The sequence below is a fragment of the Rhinichthys klamathensis genome, unplaced genomic scaffold (assembly GCF_029890125.1).
Source record: "Rhinichthys klamathensis goyatoka isolate OS25496 unplaced genomic scaffold, OSU_Roscu_1.1 h1tg000323l_1, whole genome shotgun sequence".
Classification (NCBI taxonomy): Eukaryota; Metazoa; Chordata; class Actinopteri; order Cypriniformes; family Leuciscidae; genus Rhinichthys; species Rhinichthys klamathensis.
In genome coordinates, this window is record NW_026606839.1 from 1,893,267 (window position 1) to 1,914,483 (window position 21,217).

The 21,217-nt window shown below is 41.9% G+C and overlaps 1 protein-coding gene across 1 annotated transcript; it reads left to right on the forward strand.

Annotated features, from left to right (window-relative positions):
- Window positions 1-718: 718 nt before the first annotated feature.
- napgb (N-ethylmaleimide-sensitive factor attachment protein, gamma b) lies at window positions 719-19,904 on the forward strand. The gene is made up of 12 exons (XM_056271652.1): window positions 719-899; window positions 3,462-3,529; window positions 3,656-3,740; window positions 4,477-4,494; window positions 6,390-6,420; window positions 6,501-6,610; window positions 14,233-14,299; window positions 14,393-14,463; window positions 15,883-15,961; window positions 16,167-16,246; window positions 16,329-16,458; window positions 19,563-19,904. Exons 1-12 carry the CDS (start codon window positions 844-846, stop codon window positions 19,695-19,697), a joined length of 930 nt encoding a protein of 309 aa, XP_056127627.1. The 5' UTR covers window positions 719-843; the 3' UTR covers window positions 19,698-19,904.
- The last annotated feature ends 1,313 nt before the right edge of the window (window positions 19,905-21,217 follow it).

A 21,217-nucleotide genomic window follows, 5' to 3' on the forward strand; every position in this document is an offset into this window, starting at 1 on the left:
GAATGTTGCAAAAAAGATTCTTAAATAAATTGCAAATATAAAAAATGTATCTATAAATACATTTACATATATATTATCTATATTCTATAACCATAAAAATGATATATTCTCTGAGTAAATAAATAAAGAAATAACACATACATAAATTAAGATATAAATATAAAAAATAAAGCAAAACAATTTACTATTCTACCGTATATTATTATAAAAACAAATATATTGTATCTGTAAACACATTAATAATAATAATAAAAAAATAATTTTTACATATACATCAATTAATATATGAATAATTCTGTATAATTATAAAAATAACAAATATATTATATCCGTAAACAAACAAATAAATCAATTCTACTTATACATAAATTAGTACATGAATAATACAAATAAAGGCAAACAGTATATTATTCTATATAATTATAAAATAACAAATATATTTTATCCGTAAACACATTAAGAAATAAATAATAATAGATTCTACTTATACAAACATTTTTTTATGAACAAACAATATAGGCTTATTATTCTATATAATTATAAAAACAACAAATATATTATATTCGTAAACACATGAATAAATAACTAGATTCTATTTATATATAAATTAATATATACATAATAAAAATAAGGCAATTGTAAATCGCAGATGTTGAAGGGTGGATTGCTGCATCCCACTCGGGCTCCCGTAGAAAAACACCGTGACGCGGATGAGCTCTAAAGAAAATCTGGATAATCTACGTAACGGTCCATCATCATCATCCTCCTCCTCCTGAGCAGCGGGTCAGTGTGTGTCTGTGTCTGTGTGTGTGTGTTTGCTCTTCATCCGCGAAACACTGAGCCATGGCCGCACAGAAGATCAACGAGGCGCACGAGCACATCGCCAAAGCCGAGAAATGGTGAGATTTATGAGATTATTCTCATGTAGACACAGAATGAGCGGACAGGACAGGACAGGACAGGTCAGACCTCGGCCTGCTGTCGCTGACAGGGAGACTGACTATAGCCTATAGCCTCATTCTGCTGCTAGATAACGGGATGCGTTTGCTGCTTTGAACTAATGTAACAATGAAATCAGTCCAGATCGTTATATGAGATGCTGAAGGATGCATGTTGTTACACCGCAAGACTGATTGCGTAATCAGTGCTGGAGGTTACCTTGACGACAGCTGCATCCATTGGTCCTAATGTTCCTCATTATAAACACTACTGATGATCAGGGTTCTCAAGTTTTATCAAAAGCTTGGAGTGAGATCACATGCGGTTAGGGGAGCAGCCTAAATGGAGCCCCGCCCCCGCCTAGCCCCGCCCCCAATTTTACCCATTGTTCATAATTAACCAGCAAAAATTTTAATTATAACAATTGGTAAATCTGATAAATGACAGAGCAATTCATCACATCAAATATAGGCCTACTCTTTAATGTTATATTTCAAAATTAGGCTACAAATATATAACAAATTGCTCCAAAATGTTTGGAAAAACAAATATTTTTGCATTTTTCCCTGACATCTTTGAAAAATACAAATGCAATGGCAATGATTAGGCTAATGTATGTTTTGACAGGATATACAATATTACCAAGAGCACTCTGCTAACTAGAAATACTATTACTACAGTATAATATAGAATTTAAAATAAACTGAAGAAATACATCTTCATTCCTTCCCATACCCAATAACATTTCCTTAGCTAAACTGAGCCAAAGCTTTTGGCCTGGTTGCAAAGCAGTTGTAGAGTTTTTGACTGAATCAATAATGTATACGATGGGCTATATATTAAATGTTCTAGAACTTCTAGTCTAAAAATGTTAGGCGAGCTTTCTTCCAACTTACTTTCTCCATCACGACGTGTGTTCGCGCGATGTCGCGGTGGCCGAACTTCCGTGTGTGTTCGCGGACTTCGCGCGTCTATAAATTGCCTATAGTAACGAACGCAATCTGGCCGAGATGCGGACGCGCTGGCGGCAGGAAACGTATCTTTGTGTGCATGCGCCTCGTATACAACGTTATATATAAAGCTTGCAGGACAACTTGGTTGGCATTGCCTTTTCAGCGTGAGAAATACACGGTGTGGCGTGTGAGCGTGTGAACTGGTTGAATTGCGTGTGTCTCACGGCCAATGCGTGAGACTTGAGAACCCTGCTGATGATGTTTACGTGCACATCATGTAGGAGACACGGGGGCAAGTTGTCACACACTCTACATCGCAGTGAATTTCGAGTCAAATTCCTATTACATAAATGTGCTTGTTCCAAAGGTTGTTTACGAACACCTAGTTCAAAAACTAAATGTTAAATTATGTGCATTATTATATTATGGCACATCTTTGTATTATCTGTTACACTTAGTTCAAAAACTAGTTAAATGATGTGCATTATATTATATTATGGGACATTTTTGTAATATGTGTTACAACCAGTTCAAAAACTAGTGTTAAATGATGTGCATTATATTATATAATGGTACATTTTTTTGTAATATCTATTATCCTGTGAAAGTACAATTCAGCAAACAATGAATAATTTAAAATGTACTTTAAAGTAAAACTTTTGGTAACACTTTAGTTTAGGGTTCAATTCTCACTATTAACTTGTTGCTTATTAGCATGCATATTACTAGGATATTGGCTGTTTATTAGTACTTATAAAGCACATATTAATGCCTTATTCTGCATGATCATATTCTACATCCCAATCCAACAACTACCTTAACTATTTAAGCAGTAATTATGAGTTTATTGAGGCAAATGTCATAGTTAAAGGAGCTGTATGTAAGATTGTGGCCAAAACTAGTACTGCAATCACTTTCAAATTACTGTAGAGTGGTGTATCCCCTCCCCCTCCTCCCTGACTCGAGGTTGCCAGATCGGCTGCAGGATCCAGCAGGAACATGACGAGCTGCAGCTGTGGTAACTAGAGCAGAGCTGGCAACCCGGATGCCGCAACACTACTGACTTCGTGATTGGTAGATAGGTGGAGGGTGGAGCATCAGACCAAAACACAACATGACAACATCAATATCAGTTGAGGGCTGCAACTGCACTATTTAAATGACGATATCCTGGCCAGACTACTGTTGTCAGTGATAGAAGTATTTGAAATGTACATGATTTCTTAATGTCTAGTGACATATCAGGGCCATTTTATGATTAATTGAAATAAATTTCTTACATACAGCTCCTTTAATAGTGAGAATTGTACCCTAATATAAAGTTTGACCAGACGTTTAATTTGACATTATTACAAAGTGCGCTTTTTAAAAGTGCACTTGAAAGTGTGCTCTCTTTAAGTACACTATAAGTGGCATTTATTGAATTATTATTGTGTTTTCTGCTAGTAAAGTTTTTAAAAATATACTTTTAAGATTTGAAATACACTACAAGTGCACATTCAAGCACGGTTCTTTCACACAAGTGTTGGGTTAGCAGACACCGCATGACATGATGTGTTTTCATCACAGCTTAAAGACCAGCATGACCAAGTGGAAACCTGATTATGATGAAGCCGCTTCAGAGATGGCAAAAGCAGGTGATGTAAACCTTAAATAAAGGAACGTCTTGCACTGATATTATTGATGAAGGGAATGTAATTGATCTGAAATATAATGCCCATCACGATTATAACTTTTGCCAATGTCTGTTTGTGTTTTATTAGCTGTGGCTTTCAAAAATGCGAAGCAGTTTGAACAAGCGAAGGATGCGTACCTGAAAGAGGCCGAGTACCACACAGAAAACAAAACGTATCCTTCTGCACATCAGCACTTCATGAAGAACACTGTGAAGAAGAAGAAGAAATCACAACTGCAAAGATAATACACCAAATAAGACTAAATATTGTGCAGTACAGCAGGATTTTACTGTATCTCTAAAGTCAGATGTTTCTGCTGCACTATATGATTGAATCACCCGAATGTTCAAATATTAGGTACAATTTATAGGAAGAACTACGCCATATATGCAGGTACTGTATGTATGTACGCTACCATTCAAAAGAAGTTTCAAATAAATGCTGTTCTTTTGAACTTTCTATTCATCAAAGAATCCTGATAGATCAAATTTATCAGGGTTTCCTCAAAAATATGAAGCAGCACAACTGTTTCCAACATTGATCATAATCAGAAATGTTTCTTGAGCAGCAAATCCTCATATTAGAATGATTTCTGAAGGATCATGTGACACTGAAGACTGGAGTAATGATGCTGAAAATTCAGCTTTGAACACAGGAATAAATCATATTTTAAAATATATTACGATAGAAAACAGATATTTTAAATTGTAATAATATTTTGAAATATTACGTTTTTTTACTGTATTTTTGATCAAATAAATGCAGCCTTGGTGAGTAGAAGAGACTTTCTAAAACATTAATGAATCTTCCCGACCGCAAATTTTTGAACAGTTGTGTATGTAGTCATTTTTAAGCTTTGGTTTTATTCCCTCCTTCGGTACTTATATTTACTTAACGAAAACTCACAGACTCTTCCATGCAGCAAAGTAAGTAGTAAATGTTTATAATTCAAATAACTCTATAGTTTACTTATCTATGCTAAACTAATTTAGTTGACTAATTTCATGGTTAAAGGGTTAGTTCACCCAAAAATGAAAATGATGTCATTGATGACTCTCCCTCGTGTCGTTCCAAGCCCGTCAGACCTCCGTTCATCTTCGGGACACAGTTTAAGATAATTTAGATTTAGTCCGAGAGCTTTCTGTCCCTCCATTGAAAATGTATGTACGGTATACTGTCCTTGTCCAGAAAGGAAATAAAGACATCATCAAAGTAGTCCATGTGACATCAGTGGGTTAGTTAGAGTGTGTTGAAGCATCGAAAATACATTTTGGTCCAAAAATAACAAAAAATACGACTTTATTCAGCATTGTATTGTCTTCCGGTTCTGTTGTGGATCTGCGTTCAGTGACGCCGCTGACGTGTGTCTGGTGTGTGTGTGTGCATTCTGGTTCTGTTGTGGATCCGCGTTCAGTGCCGCTGCTGACGTAAGACGCTGCTGACGTGTGTCTGGTGTGTGTGTGTGTGTGTGTGTGTATTCTGGTTCTGTTGTGGATCCGCGTTCAGTGCCGCCGCTGACGTAAGACGCTGCTGACGTGTGTCTGGTGCGTGTGTGTGTGTGTGTGTGTGTGTGTGTGTGTGTGTGTGTGTATTCGGGTTCAAATAAATATGGCTGGGCAAAAAAATGCAAGTCTTCCTCTGTGTGGAAATCCTTAGACATGTTTGCGAAGATTGTTTTGTTTCCAGCGTGCGTCTCCCTCAGACTGTAAACGAAGCTCGGGCGAACCAGAACCAGAACACACACACACACACACACACACCAGAGACACGTCAGCAGCGTCTTACGTCAGCGGCGTCACTGAACGCGGATCCACAACAGAACCAGAATACACACACACACACACACACACACACACACACCAGACACACGTCAGCAGCGTCTTACGTCACACACACACACACACCAGACACACGTCAGCAGCGTCTTACGTCAGCGGCGTCACTGAACGCGGATCCACAACAGAACCAGAATACACACACACACACACACACCAGACACACGTCAGCAGCGTCTTACGTCAGCGGCGGCACTGAACGCGGATCCACAACAGAACCAGAATACACACACACACACACACACACACACACCAGACACACGTCAGCAGCGTCTTACGTCAGCGGCGGCACTGAACGCGGATCCACAACAGAACCGGAATACACACACACACACACACACACCAGACACACGTCAGCGGCGTCACTGAACGCGGATCCACAAAAGAACCAGAATACACACACACACACCAGACACACGTCAGCAGCGTCTTACGTCAGCAGCGGCACTGAACGCGGATCCACAACAGAACCAGAATACACACACACACACACACACACACACACCAGACACACGTCAGCGGCGGCACTGAACGCGGATCCACAACAGAACCGGAAGACAATACAATGCTGAATAAAGTCGTAGTTTTTGTTATTTTTGGACCAAAATGTATTTTCGATGCTTCAACACACTCTAACTAACCCACTGATGTCACATGGACTACTTTGATGATGTCTTTATTTCCTTTCTGGACAAGGACAGTATACCGTACATACATTTACAATGGAGGGACAGAAAGCTCTCGGACTAAATCTAAAATATCTTAAACTGTGTCCCGAAGATGAACGGAGGTCTTACGGGCTTGGGACGACATGAGGGTGAGGCATTAATGACATCATTTTCATTTTTGGGTGAACTAACCCTTTAACAACATATTACAATATTAACTATCTATAATTGACTACTTAAGTAGAATGCGTCTTTAACTGTCTGTACAATACTCACCTTATTGCCATCGATGATCAAACATGCTTCTCTTCTTCTCAGAGCGTATGAACAAGCCGGCATGATGTTGAAGGTGAGTCGGTCCGTACAGTGATGGTTATGGATGGCCTGTAGGTTTGAGACGGTGTGTGAATGACTCTTGCACATCTGCAGGACATGAAGAAGATGCCTGAAGCCATCCAGCTGATAGAGAAGGCCAGCATCATGTACATGGAGAACGGGACCTCTGGCACTGCTGGGATAGCCTTGGACAGGGCTGGGAAGTGAGTATACACACCGATGACTGATCAAAACCAGGGGCGGAATTAACCTATAATATAATCTTGCATTATTGGAGGCTGCAGTTTCAGGACCACAGACTAAGGGGCCGCATTTCTAGGACCCTAGTTTTTTTGTGACATAGTCAATTCTAATCCATCAGAGGAGAGCTGATTCAAACAGGTGCAAAGACTAGAACCACACAAATTATTACATTTAACATTTTTATTGTATTTCAACCTTATTTTAAAAGGAAAGGCCTGTTCACACCAAGGATGATAACTATAACGATAAAGATGTAGTTCTAAAAATATAAAAGAGTATAACAGCACAGATAAAGGAGATCATTTGAATCACTTTCAGAATGATTTTTTTTTGTTTACAGCTGATGAACAATAAAAACAATGACAGCAAATATAATCCATACTATGGATCCTAATAAAATAGCCAATGTAAAATTTTGATTTTCTAATGTATAAACAAAACTAATAATAAACGGTTCTCTGCTTGTTTTGTATGATGTACATCATCCTTACAAGATCAGCTTCTGATTGATTCTGATTGTTTGAATTAATTGATTAAATTGAAATATCTGACTTAAAAACAACAACACAGATGTATTTAGTGTATCTATATTTAATTATCATTGATTTATTAATATTAATTATCTTAGATAATTATAAAAATGTCCCTTACAAAGGTGAAAACTTCCAGTGGGCAAATGTTGCCTCTTACCAGCTAACAAAAATATGTTCTAAAACGTTCCCATTAAGTTATGAAAATGTTATTTTTGAAGGTTCTCTGAATGTTCAAAACGGTGTAGTTCATTAAATGTTTCAAAAACTTTTTTTTTTTTGTGGTTATACGAACATTGAGAGGACATTCCATTTGATAATTTTGACAACATTATGGGATTATTACTTTTAAATATTCTCTAGTAGTAAGTAGTAACATTGAAAAATGTTAGATGAACATCCAACGTTTCAGAAAAAAACGTTCCATGAATGATGTAGAAATAATGTTCCCTTTCAAGGGAACTTCGAGCTGCGTTTGAGACGCGGTGGGAACGCTCTGCGTGATTGCGTCATGAAGCACGTGTAAAATCAGTCCAATGGAAGCCCGATACGTCATGGGTGACGTCATAGACCAGGAAACTATAAAGCACCCTTGAAAACAGACCGCGACAGCTTCTGTTGTCTTCAGCAAGCGCTCTCTGTGATTCTGTCCTTGTCTATTTATTGTTGTTTGTCAAGCCCAATATATATATCACTATCTATCATTATGGCGAGCAAAGCAATATTATAGACGTTGTGTTGTTCCCTGCCCTCGTTACATCACGGGTGGGGACACACATCAGCTTTTTGTTGCTGTTTGGGAGTGGAGCATGCAACAGTCATTTCTCGAGGGATCTGACTGTGCATTGCGAGAAGCTGTCCGTGAGGACGCTCCGCTCCCGCCGGGCGTTCTTCGAGGAGGACGTTTCGGTTCGCGTTCCCCGAGCGGGTCTCTCTGTTGCCGAGGCTCGGAGACGGCTCGTATTTCGGGGTTCGAAAACGGATCTGACAGCGGGGGTTGGGACGGGCTCCGCCCTTTCTCAGCTTTCACATGCCAGATCTAGTGTGCTGCGATTTCCAGTTCCGAGGAATTGGTATCGTTAGTGTTTTGTTTAATAAGAAAGAGAACAAAACAAATACAAATCTTTATAAAAAGGCAGATGTTTGAGTTTTCAATGAATAAATTTTCCAGCTCATAACTCTGTTGAATAAAGAGGAGCTTTTTTAAAGAAAAAAAGGAGGTTTTATCTAGTGCTGTTGCCAGTTAAATATTTACTGGCCAGTTGAATATTATGAGATTGAAAATAAAGAAGAGTTTGTTAGATGAACTGTATCTTAAAACAGGAAAACTCTGTATCTCAGCCTCCTCGTCGGGGACTGTGGTTTTTCCCCTATCTCCACACTGAGGTGTCGAGATTGTGGAATAAACCGGTTTGTATTTTATGTGTTTAATCCCCAGATGTCTGACTATAGTAATGTTTGGGTATTAAGTATCATAGTATGACATTGCCTCGGGTTAAAGAGACGCTTGCGAGCTTTCTGTCTCCCGAGTCGGCGTTATCGTTATTAACCCCGACGTTACCCACCAGCCATCTTAATAATGAATACATTTTTATTAGGCAGCGCTGGTGGGTAGAGTATTTAAGGACATGAATGAATGTGAGGGGCGACTCTCTGAGGAGGGTCGCAGCGCTGCCAGTTCGGTTGTTTCCTGCTGGTGGCCGCAGAGTGATATATATGTATATATATATAAGTTTTTTCTGATATAAAGATAAAGGAAAATAAAGATATAATTATGTCTGTTCTTCTGGACGCTCCGCTTTCAAGAAAACTAAGAAATAAACCATTCAGCGGCGTTCCAGAGGTTTCTTCCTCACCAATCTAATGTTCCTGAGACGGCCTATTATGCTCCTCTCAGCACAAAGTGCAAAACAGAGCGTCGCCATTCGGGCTCCTCCGCAATTGAGGGGTACCTGGGTGGCGGTCGCAGTCTAGCCAGTTAGAGACATGCAAGATCTGAGGACTGTTTTATCTCTAAAATAGCTTTGACAAAGAAGAAGGGTGGGGTGGTAATGGCGCAGTGGATAAGACACATGCCTTTGGTGTGAGAGACCCGGGTTCGAATCCACTGTGAGACACCAATGTGTCCCTGAGCAAGACACTTAACCCCTAGGTGCTCCAGAGGCGTGCGACCTCTGACATATATAGCAATTGTAAGTCGCTTTGGATAAAAGCGTCAGCTAAATGAATAAATGTAAATGTAAATGTAAATGTAAGAAGCCCTGACGCCGAGGCGATCAGGCTTCTAAGGGTGGTCCCCTCTGGGGTAGGGACGGTTTTGAGAAATCGTTTCTCCTCAGCGCCCTTTGGGGTGCGACTCTCTGAGGAGGGTCGCAGTACTGCCAGTTCGGTTTCCCTGCCGGTTCGCCGTTTCAGGGCACCAAGGTGTCAGTGTCCCCAAACGAGCCTTCAAATAAGAAAAAAGAAGAGCAGTCAGTTCGGTTTCCCTGCCGGTTCGCCGTTTCAGGGCGCCGAAGTGCCTGCTTTTTTCAACGATCCTCCGAGGAGGGTCGTAGGAACTAAGCTAGTTGGAGGTAGGCAAGATCTGAGGACTGTCATCATCTCTAATAAAGCTTAGACAAGAAGTCCTGTCGCAAGAAAACGAGGCTATCAGGCTTCTGAGGGCTCCTCCGGGGCAGGGACGGTTTTGAGAAATCGTTTCTCCTCGGCGACCTCTGGGGTGCGACTCTCTGAGGAGGGTCGCAGCGCTGCCAGTTCGGTTGTTCCCTGCCGGTTCGCCGTTCAGGGCACCGAGGTGTCAGCGTCCCCATACGATCCTCCGAGGAGGATCGTAGAGCGGTCAGTTCGGTTGTTCCCTGCCGGTTCGCCGCTTCAAGGCACCGTAGTGACTGTTCAACCAAGGGACGGTTTTGAGAAATCGTTTTTCCTCTGGGGTGCAACTCTTTGAGGAGGGTTGCAGCGCTGCCAGTTCGGTTGTTCCCTGCCGGTTCTCCGTTCAGGGCACCGAGGTGTCAGCATCCCCATACGATCCTCCGAGGAGGGTCGTAGAATGGTCAGTTCGGTTGTTCCCTGCCGGTTCGCCGCTTCAGGGCGCCGTAGTGACTGTTCAAACAAATCCAGAGGCCAGTCTTGAGAGACTGGTTCCCCTAGTAAATTTCTGGCAGCGTGGAAACTACTGCCACATATTTCTCAGTGGGTCCTGCACACTATAGAAAAGGGTTTCAGCGGTTCTCGTTCGCCCAGATTTCTAGGGGTCCTTCCTCTCATTGGTGGACCCCGAGCAGGCTTTGGTTATGGAACAGGAAGTACTGTCACTTCTGCAAAAGGAGCTGTAGAAGGGGTTCCTCCTCCCAGCAGACAGCCATTACTTCATTGTTTCCGAAAGAGGATGAGGGAGGTTCCCGAGGTTTGCTTTCGGGGGCGAAGCATACCATTATCGGGTTCTTCCATTCGGCCTAGGTTTATTACCCCACACCTTTACAGTATGCGTGGATGCAGCTCTGGCTCTTCTGAGACTCCAGGGCATTCGCGTATTATACTACATCAATGATTGGTTGCTCCTAGCTCAATCTGAGTTTATGGCAGTTCGGCATCGAGATGTCGTTCTGTCTCATTAAGGATGTTGGGGTTGCCTCTCAACGCCAAGAAGAGTGTGCTCTGAGGACCACTTTTCTGGGTGTAGCAATTCTTACAGCCGTAATGGGGTATATCTAGGCCAGTCACTCACTGTGAAACAGTTTCAGACGGTTGGGTCTCATGGCAGTTGCGTCCAACGTATTACTTTTGGCCTTCTGTTCATGAGACCCCTGCAGTGGTGGCTCAGGACCAAGGGGTTTTCTCCGAGGGGAAATACGTTTTCGCATGATCAAGGTCACGCGGCTATGCCTTCGTGCTTCGGTCATGTGGAAGAACCTTGGTTCCTCGCCCAGGCCCAGTGTTGGGGGCTTCTTGTCGACGCATATTGCTATCGACGGATGCTTCCCTCACAAGTGGGGGCGATCATGAGTGGTTGCTCGGCGAATGGCGGACAACACACTGATGGTCTCGTATATCAGAGCAGATATCCTGTTGAGGCAGGGGCTGAGGCCCAGGGGATTGGAGACTTCACCCCGAGGTGGTGGAGCTTCTTAGGGAGAACTTTGGTCTAACTAAAGTCAAGTCGACCTTTCACATCGTTTGTAGAACGCATTGCTCTATATGGTTCCCCCTCACGCAGCCAGCTCTTCTCGGACTGGATGCGATGGTGCAGGTGTGGCCGAGGCTGCACCTGTACGCATTTCCCCCGATATCTATGCTCCCGGAGGTTCTGGAGAGGGTTCGCCGGGAAGGGGCTCATCTGCTACTAGTAGCCCCATACTGGCCGACTCGAGTTTGGTTCTCGGACTTTGTCTCTTCTGGACGGCTCTCCCATGGAGATTCCGTTCAGGAGGGACCTGCTGTCCCAGGCAGGGGGCACGATATTTCACCCTCGACCGGAGTTGTGGAAACTGTGGGCCTGGCCTCTGAGGGGGCCAGGCTCATAGAATCCAGTCTCTCGACTGAGGTCGTTGAGACATTCTCCATTCCAGAGCTCCTTCCACGAGAAGACTGTATGCACTGAAATGGAAATTATTCTCCACCTGGTGTGGTGAGCGTCAGTTAGATCCTGTTAACTGCCCTGTTGGTTCAGTTCTCGATTTTCTGCAAGACCGTTTCTCTGCTGGATTATCTCCTTCCACCTTAAAAGTTTATGTGGCGGCTATTTCGGCCTATCATACCCCTCTGGGGGGTACTTCTTTTGGGAGAGATCCTCTGATTACTCGTTTTCTCCGTGGTACATTGAGGTTGAGACCTGCACTGCACTCTAGAGCACCGGCTTGGGATTTAGCCATTGTACTTGAGGGTCTGGCTCTGGCTCCCTTCGAGCCTATTGAAGAGGTTTCAGAAAAATTCCTCACTTTGAAAGCTTTATTTCTCATTGCTATTTCATCTATCAAGAGAATTGGAGATTTGCATGCCCTGTCGGTTGCTCCGTCATGTCTGGAATTTGCACCTGGTATGGTGAAAGCATTTCTATACCCTAGACCGGGTTATATTCCTAAGGTCCCAGTTAATGTTGGGGGCCCAATAGTGTTGCAGGCCTTTTATCCTCCACCTTTTAATACCCCAGATCAGGAACAACTGAACCTGTTATGTCCAGTTCGGGCATTGGATGCCTACGTTCACAGAGCTGCCCTGTGGCGTAAGTCAGAGCAGTTATTTGTATGTTTTGGGTCACTCAGAAGAGGGTGCCCTGCATCTAAACAGGTTATGAGCAAATGGATAGTCGAGGCTATATCATTGGCTTATGAAGCGGCCGGTCAGCCTTCACCTATGGCTGTACGGGCCCATTCTACAAGGAGTATGGCGGCCTCTACGGCCTTAATTTCGGGTGTTTCCCTTCTTGACATTTGTAATGCGGCAGGTTGGTCCTCTCCACATACATTTGTCAGGTTTTATGACCTTGACCTCTCCACTCCTGGGGCGAGGTTGCTTGCTTCTTAGTGTGCGCAAGGACTTCACACAGAACGGGCATTTGTCACTATGGCGTAGTGGGTATGGGGTTCCCACCGCGTCTCAAACGCAGCTCGAAGTTCCCTTGAAAGGGAACGTCTCAGGTTACGTATGTAACCCTGGTTCCCTGAGAGGGAACGAGACGCTGCGTTTGCCTGCCATACTTCCTGCATGCCCTGATCGACTTGCTTCAGACTTTTTCAGAAGCTGTCGCGGTCTGTTTTCAAGGGTGCTTTATAGTTTCCTGGTCTATGACGTCACCCATGACGTATCGGGCTTCCATTGGACTGATTTTACACGTGCTTCATGACGCAATCACGCAGAGCGTTCCCACCGCGTCTCAAACGCAGCGTCTCGTACCCTCTCAGGGAACCAGGGTTACATACGTAACCTGAGACGTTTTTGTACTGCTAATGTTTCGAGAACATTATTAAAGGAGAACTCCGGCGCAAAATGAACCTTTGGTCTAATTACACATTGTTACCTAGTCAACCGTTATCTGAGATTTGTTTTCATGATTATCGAATGTAAATAGTTTTATCTCTAAAAACAGTTTAGCCTATAAAGCTAGTATAACGCTAGTATATTGGGCATAGTGTAATGACAAATAAAAATCGCTTGTTAATACCACTAACAAGGCTGAAAATAGACCCACACTAACACGGTAGCATAATGAGGGTCCCTACCTTCAAACCGAAGCATTGAGAACTTTGTCAGTGTACAGACAGTTTAATAAGAAGATATTTTAAACATACAGTCAACTTCGCGTATACAGGCAGAAGCCATCTTTGAAATACAGCCTTTACCAGTCGATCTACGAACGCCGATCCAAGCCTGCTGTTCGCGCTCACCTTATCACAACTTATAGCTCGTTCACATCTCACCAGCGCACTTGGATCGGCGTTCGTAGATCAACTGGTAAAGGCTGTATTTCAAAGATGGCTTCTGCCTGTATACGCGAAGTTGACTGTATGTTTAAAATATCTTCTTATTAAACTGTCTGTACACTGACAAAGTTCTCAATGCTTCGGTTTGAAGGTAGGGACCCTCATTATGCTACCGTGTTAGTGTGGGTCTATTTTCAGCCTTGTTAGTGGTATTAACAAGCGATTTTTATTTGTCATTACACTATGCCCAATATACTAGCGTTATACTAGCTTTATAGGCTAAACTGTTTTTAGAGATAAAACTATTTACATTCGATAATCATGAAAACAAATCTCAGATAACGGTTGACTAGGTAACAATGTGTAATTAGACCAAAGGTTCATTTTGCGCCGGAGTTCTCCTTTAAGACCAGATAACGCTGAAAACATTCTATTAACATACTATTACAGGAATAATCTTAATTCATAACTTTGAGAAAACCGTCCTATTAGCTGGGAAAGTTCATCTCTGACCCTAACACTTCCTGAGAGGTCGTGTACTTTCTTTGCATTCTCTGAAGTGTGTGAACAACTGTATGCATGTGAGAGTTCTCTCCTCATTACCAGCGTTAACTAGCGCGTCCGCTTCTTCAGACTCATCGAGCCGATGGATCTGGAGAAAGCCGTGGACTTGTACCAGAAGGCCGCATCTGTGTTTGAGGTGACATGATTGTGTATAGCACTGTGACATAAATGAATCTTATCAGAAATCTATTTGTTGTGTATATTCATGCATAACCCGTGATGTGTTCAGAATGAAGATCGTCTCAGACAGGCCGCAGAGCTTCTGGGTAAATCCTCCAGACTTCTGGTGAGACTGCGCAGGTGCGTCCTAAAGCATATTATGATCATTTACAAGGTTTACTTTTAGGGTCTGCTAGAATATATTTACATGATTTAAAGTTCATGCTTTTCTCATACTGTACATTTTACATACACAAACTGCTATATTACACACTAAAGGAAAGGTCAAATGCCCTTTAAGCATTAATAGTCCATGTCATGTATAATAACACCAATTACTGTGGTAAAATCACTGATGCATGGCCTGGAGTGTTGCTTATAACATCATTTCCTCACCTTTCAAACCTGTGGAACTTGTGCCTGTGGAACAGAAAAGGAAAAATGGTAACACTTTACTTGAAGGGGTGTGCATAAGACTGACATGACACCTTCATAATCATGACATGACACATGTCATGAATATGAAGGAGGTTTCATGCATGTTTATGACAACTGTCATTAAGTGTCATTCGCTCAATTGTGACATTTTTAATGCAAATATGACATTGTTTGAGATGTCTTTGTTATGACACCTTGACATAAACCAATACATCATAACCTGTCAGTGTCTTTGTCATGACAACTTGACATTACCAAGACAACATAAATAGTCATAAATATATCATAAACATGACATAGCAGATTAATTATCAAACTTAAGAAACCATTTAGCTTTATGGGTTAACATTCCATTAAACTGTCATGTGGTTGGTTTTGACATTGGCTGTCATGAGGCCAATGTCAAAACCTCAACTACAGTGGTACAAATTGAATTTGTCATTAAAATGTTATAATGGCCTCATGAGAGCCAATGTCAAAACCAACCACATGACAGTTTAATGGAATGTTAACCCATAAAGCTAAATGGTTTCTTAAGTTTGATAATTAATCTGCTATGTCATGTTTATGACATATTTATGACAGGTTGTGTTAATATGTCAAGTTGTCATGACAAAGACATCTCAAACAATGTCATACTTGCATTAAAAAAGGTCATAATTGAGCAAATGAAACTTAATGTCAGTTGTCATAAACATGCATGAAACATCCTTCATATCCATGACATGTGTCATGTCATGATTATGAAGGTGTCATGTCAGTCTGATGCACACCCCTTCAAGTAAAGTGTTACCTTTTAAATTGTGCATTAAATGAAAGAATATAGTGAGAAAAGAACAAATAATACAATAAAGTCTTCTGAAGTCATGCGAAATGAGAGACATGGACTTAAATTCAAGTTTTTATGAAAGGAATAATTGACGACGGGCCGTTGAATTATCAGAAAACATTGGCCATTAGCTCTGATCTATATATAGAACTGGATTACTCATGACGTCCTAAAAGAGAAGCCACCGCACCGCCATTTTGGTATTCTGTATGTTCAATTCTAGCTGTTCATGGTCCACGAAAGACCCAATGTGTGCCGTGTTCTTTAATGATAGTGTGTTTTATTGTCCTCAGGTTGGACGAGGCCGCTGTGTCCCTCCAAAAAGAGAAGAACATGTACAAGGATATTGAGAACTACCCCACCTGCTTTAAGGTGCAAATACTGACATTCACCTGAAATTGATCTTGTGTTTTAGTCATAGTTCTTCAGGACGAGGTCATGTCCCACACCAGTCCATGTTGGCATCCGTCTAATTTGACAAGCTTCTTACCATTGAGAAATTCATGAACGTTTGCATTTGTGTCCTAATGTTGCAGTCGTTTGAATAGATGTTTGATATAGTTGTTCTTATCTGCAGAAAACCATCGCTCAAGTGCTGGTCCATCTTCACCGAGTTGACTTTGTTGCTGCAGACAAGTGTGTCAGGGAAAGTTACAGGTACAAACGAGTGACACCGTCCCGCAAATCCACTGCATTATCCATGATCAGTTTGAAATGTGGTGCTGTTCCCTCGCTTCAGTCTCCCAGGGTTCAGTGTGAGTGAGGACTGCGTGTCTATGGAGACGTTACTGGCGGCGTATGACGAGCAGGACGAGGACGAGGTGTCACGCGTGTGCAACTCACCTTTACTCAAGTACATGGACAATGATGTGAGTGTCAGATCTCATTCTTCACACGCTCACGACAGCTCAGTATTTTTTGCTGAAACCATTGTTAAAACAACAATGCAATATATTACAATTCAAATATAAATGAATAAAAATAACAATAATATATTAATATATATAATTCATATTAACTTTTTTAAAGCTGCAGTCCGTAGCTTTTTTGGGTTAAAAATTATCCAAAATACATATCTGAGAAAATACATAACCAGCCAGTGTTCAACGCTCTCTGCTTGCCGTAGCTCGATTCAAAGCGGTAAGCTTGTAATAATGTTTTTAATTCCTGTGGTACTGGTGGATTTCAGCGGGAGATTCGAGCATGTCTTTGCATCATTACGTCACATCTGTACACACACACATCTGTACACACACATCTATTCTGAAGACACACATCTGCACACACACATCTGTACACACACATCTGTACACACACATCTATTCTGTAGACACACATCTGCACACACACATCTGTACACATCTGTACACACACATCTGTACACACACATCTATTCTGTACACACACATCTGCACACACACATCTGTACACATCTGCACACACACACATCTGCACACACACATCTGCACACACACATCTGCACACACACATCTGCACACACACATCTGTACACAAACATCTGCACACACACATCTGCACACAGACATCTGCACACACACACATCTGTACACGCACACACACATCTGCACACACACACACACACACACACACACACACACACACACACACACACACACACACACACACACATCTGCACACACACACACATCTGCACACACACACACATCTGCACACACACACATCTGCACACACATATCTGCACACACACACATCTGTACACACACATCTGTACACACACATCTGCACACACAGACATCTGTACACACACATCTGCACACACACACACACACACACACACACACACACACACACATCTGCACACACACACACATCTGTACAAACACATCTGCACACACACACACACACACATCTGTACACACCCATCTGTACACACACATCTGCACACACACACACACACACACACACACACATCTGTACACACACATCTGCACACACACACACACACACATCTGTACACACACATCTGCACACACACACACACATCTGTACACACATCTGTACACACACATCTGCACACACACACACACACATCTGTACACACACATCTGCACACACACACACACATCTGCACACACACACATCTGTACACACACATCTGCACACACACACACACATCTGCACACACACATCTGCACACACACATCTGCACACACACATCTGTACACACACATCTGTACACATAAAGAAGAGTCTCGGCTAGTATTAGCTATATTGCGTGTGAGGATGCTGGAGGTGGAGATTTATAGCCTTTTCTCACACTTGATATAATGGCGCTTTTCCACTGCTGGTACGGCTCGGTTCGGCTCGGTACGGTTCGACTCGGCGCGGAACGGTTCGGCTCGCTTCGCTTTTCCACTGCGTGGTACGACTCGACTCGGTACGGTTCGGTTCGCTTTAGCTCGGTTGCTATTCCACCGCAGTTAGTACCCCTTCAAAGTGGGTGGGACTGATCGTTATTTTGTCCCTACACTGTTTGTAGGTCCGGTGATAGCCGTGGGCGGCTAAGAGCTGAGCTACTTCTTGGAACACTTTTTCATTCCGTTTTGCCCCATCCAGCTCTCGCTGGATCCACTCCTCGGCAACCAACGAGAGGAACGTCTGCACCTCGTCCACTGACCACGATTCAGCCATTTCTTTTTAAAGTTTAAAAAACAGATGCTACCGCGTTGGCTGTTGTCTACTGGTTATTTAAATCTAGCGGGTTTAGTGTCCAATGACGCTGGTAGTGACGATTCTGTCTAACCAATCAGTGATCTGCAGTGTTTTTACGTCACATTTTAGTACCGGTACGGTACGCTTGGAACCTCAACAGACCAGGTACCATTTAAAGCGAGCCGTACCGTACTGTACCATGCAGTGGAAAAGCACCACAAGTGAGCCGTACCGAACCGAACCGTACCGTACTATGCAGTGGAAAAGCGCCATAATTAAACTTATCAATCTGATGGAATTTGCGGATTCACCCGCTGTAAAATGCAAAAGACTTCGTTCGGACTTCGGAGTGGCTACAGAAGAAAAGAGACTGCAACCGGACCCATGCGAAAACACGGATAATACCGGAAGGACATTACATGTAGTCACGCAATGCTGACGTTGTTAACATTAACAATTTGAGAACAAAGTATAATTTGCACGGTTTTGCGTGATATGATAAGCGATCGTTAGATTTAATCAGCGCGATTTACTGCAATGTCAGAACCAGAACAAAAGTGGATGTTTCTTAATAGTCCAGATGACATTTTCCGGTGAAAATTGGTCATGTTGGTCATACTTCCAAAAATAATAATCTGTGATTGTGAATGCCAGTATCCACACCGGCGGTGACTGACAGACACACTCTCCTCAAACATTGTGTTCATCCGCGCTGTGCCGTGTCGAGGGTGCCGATGTACAACTCACGTAAAGTTGATAATTCCGCGAATGACTGCAATTGCAGATTTCGAACAGAGATGGCGACAAAGAGGAAAAACTACGGACTGCAGCTTTAAGTTAAGAAGTCGTCTCTTATGTTTTCCAAGTCTGGATTTATTTGATCAAAAATACAGTAAAATCAGTAATATTGTGAAATATTATTAAAATAGAATTATAGTATAAAATATAGAATTTATATTGTATTATATTCATTTTAGAATGTAATTTATTCCTCTGATGCAAATCTGAATTTTCAGCAGCCATTACATTTCATTTATTTGAAATAGAAATATTTTGTAACATTGTAAATGTCATTTTTAAACAATTTAATGCATCCTTGCTCAATAAAAGTATTAATTTCTTTATATTTTACTGACCCCAAACATTTGAACAGTTGTTGATGAACCAAAGCTTTTAGATGCGATTTACTGTTGTTCCAAAAAAAATCTCACAAATGAAATAATCAGACGTATCAGTCCAGTATTAATAAAAAGCTCTGTCCTGGGCTGTGTTCGTGCAGTACGCCAAGCTGGCCATCTCTCTGAAGGTGCCGGGTGGAGTCAGCGGGAAGAAGAAGAAAGCTCCTGCTGCTCCTCAAGGGGGCAGTGCTGGACCAGCGGGGCAAGACGACGATTACGAGGGAGGTTTGTGTTAACTGAGGGAACAGCCCGACTATCTGTGTGTGTGTGTGTGAGAGTTAACGAGTATCTTAGTGTTTCCTCCCTTTGTGCAAAGTGGAGTCATTCCTTAGGAATTCTCTTCCTGTGGGAGGGTCCGGTTTTCTGTGCGTTTACACATCAGACACGCAGAAGATCTTACAAGCACAGGCTGTGAGTGTGGACATCGGTTCAACATATTTAATGCTTATTTAATTTCATTTCTTTGCCACTATCTGCACCGAATGAATAGAGTGATGCAGTGATGATGCATTTTTGGAGTTGGCTCGACAACTAACTTGACATTGGAGCTCGACAAAAACCTAAATTGGCTTTTGGATTATTGCATAAAATAAGCTCTGTGACTAACAAAAGTGCACTTATGTTACTATGATTTTTACATCAAAAACAATCATTTAGGCCATGATTTCAACCCTCTGATTTGAACAGTTTTAAGGGGCGTGTCTGCTGTGAGACGTCGTGATTGGCTAACATATCTGCATATGAAATAAGTATTACTTGTGAAAATCTTTTTTACTATTACAGCTGTCAGGATTAACTAATCGTGAAGTGTTCATATTTCGATCTAAAAGGTGGCAGCGATGAGCATTGTAGCCGATGACATATATACGGTATCTGTTGAGCTCATGAATGCAGAGATCTCGTCATTGCAACTCGATTTCTGCACTCTCACGAATGCTTTTATAATAACCAAGAGTTCAAACATGATGTAAACAGCTTGTAGACGGCGTCATTTGAAAAATACTGTTATAAGCATTTGAAAAATTTATTTTACCACTAGGTGGCGCTGTTTCGAAACTTCTCAGGCTCCTTCAGGGCATCGTACTGATGACCCATACCAAGTTTCGTACCAATTCGTTAATGCGTTCAAAAAATACAGCATTTTAGCACATAATTCAAAATGGCCGACAGCCAAAATGGCCGATCTGGGAAAATTGGATATCAGTCGACTCGGCATGATGCCCTGAATCTTTTATGATTTTTGGACAAACCGTTCAGAAGTTATGAGCGAAAATAGCCATTTCAAAAACCAAGAGTTCAAACATGATGTAAGCAGCTTGTAGACAGTGTCATTGATTATAAGGGTAGTTTTGGCAAGAGTCCTGATAAACTCGCGCTGTGTGATTGACAGCTCCAGCGTTTATAAAGGGAGCGTTCTTTGATCGCTTTCTGTATATAATCACAAATTATTTTCATGATACTAAGAGAAACTATGTGAAGTTCATCATAAGTCACTGGTTTGATTTACTGATGCATAAACAGCAATAAATGATTTTGAGACTGTACATGAATCATCACATATCACAGATCAGGAATTAGAATTAACACGGGTACTTGCATGTTGTGGCATTACTGTCGGGTCCATATCTTGCAGTAAAGGTCTGTTTGCAAAGCTTGCGCCGAAAATGCGACTGATTTACCAAAGAATCCACAGTGAAATGTACCGAACAAACCAATAATGCTCTACTGAGACTTTCACATATTTCAATATAAATAA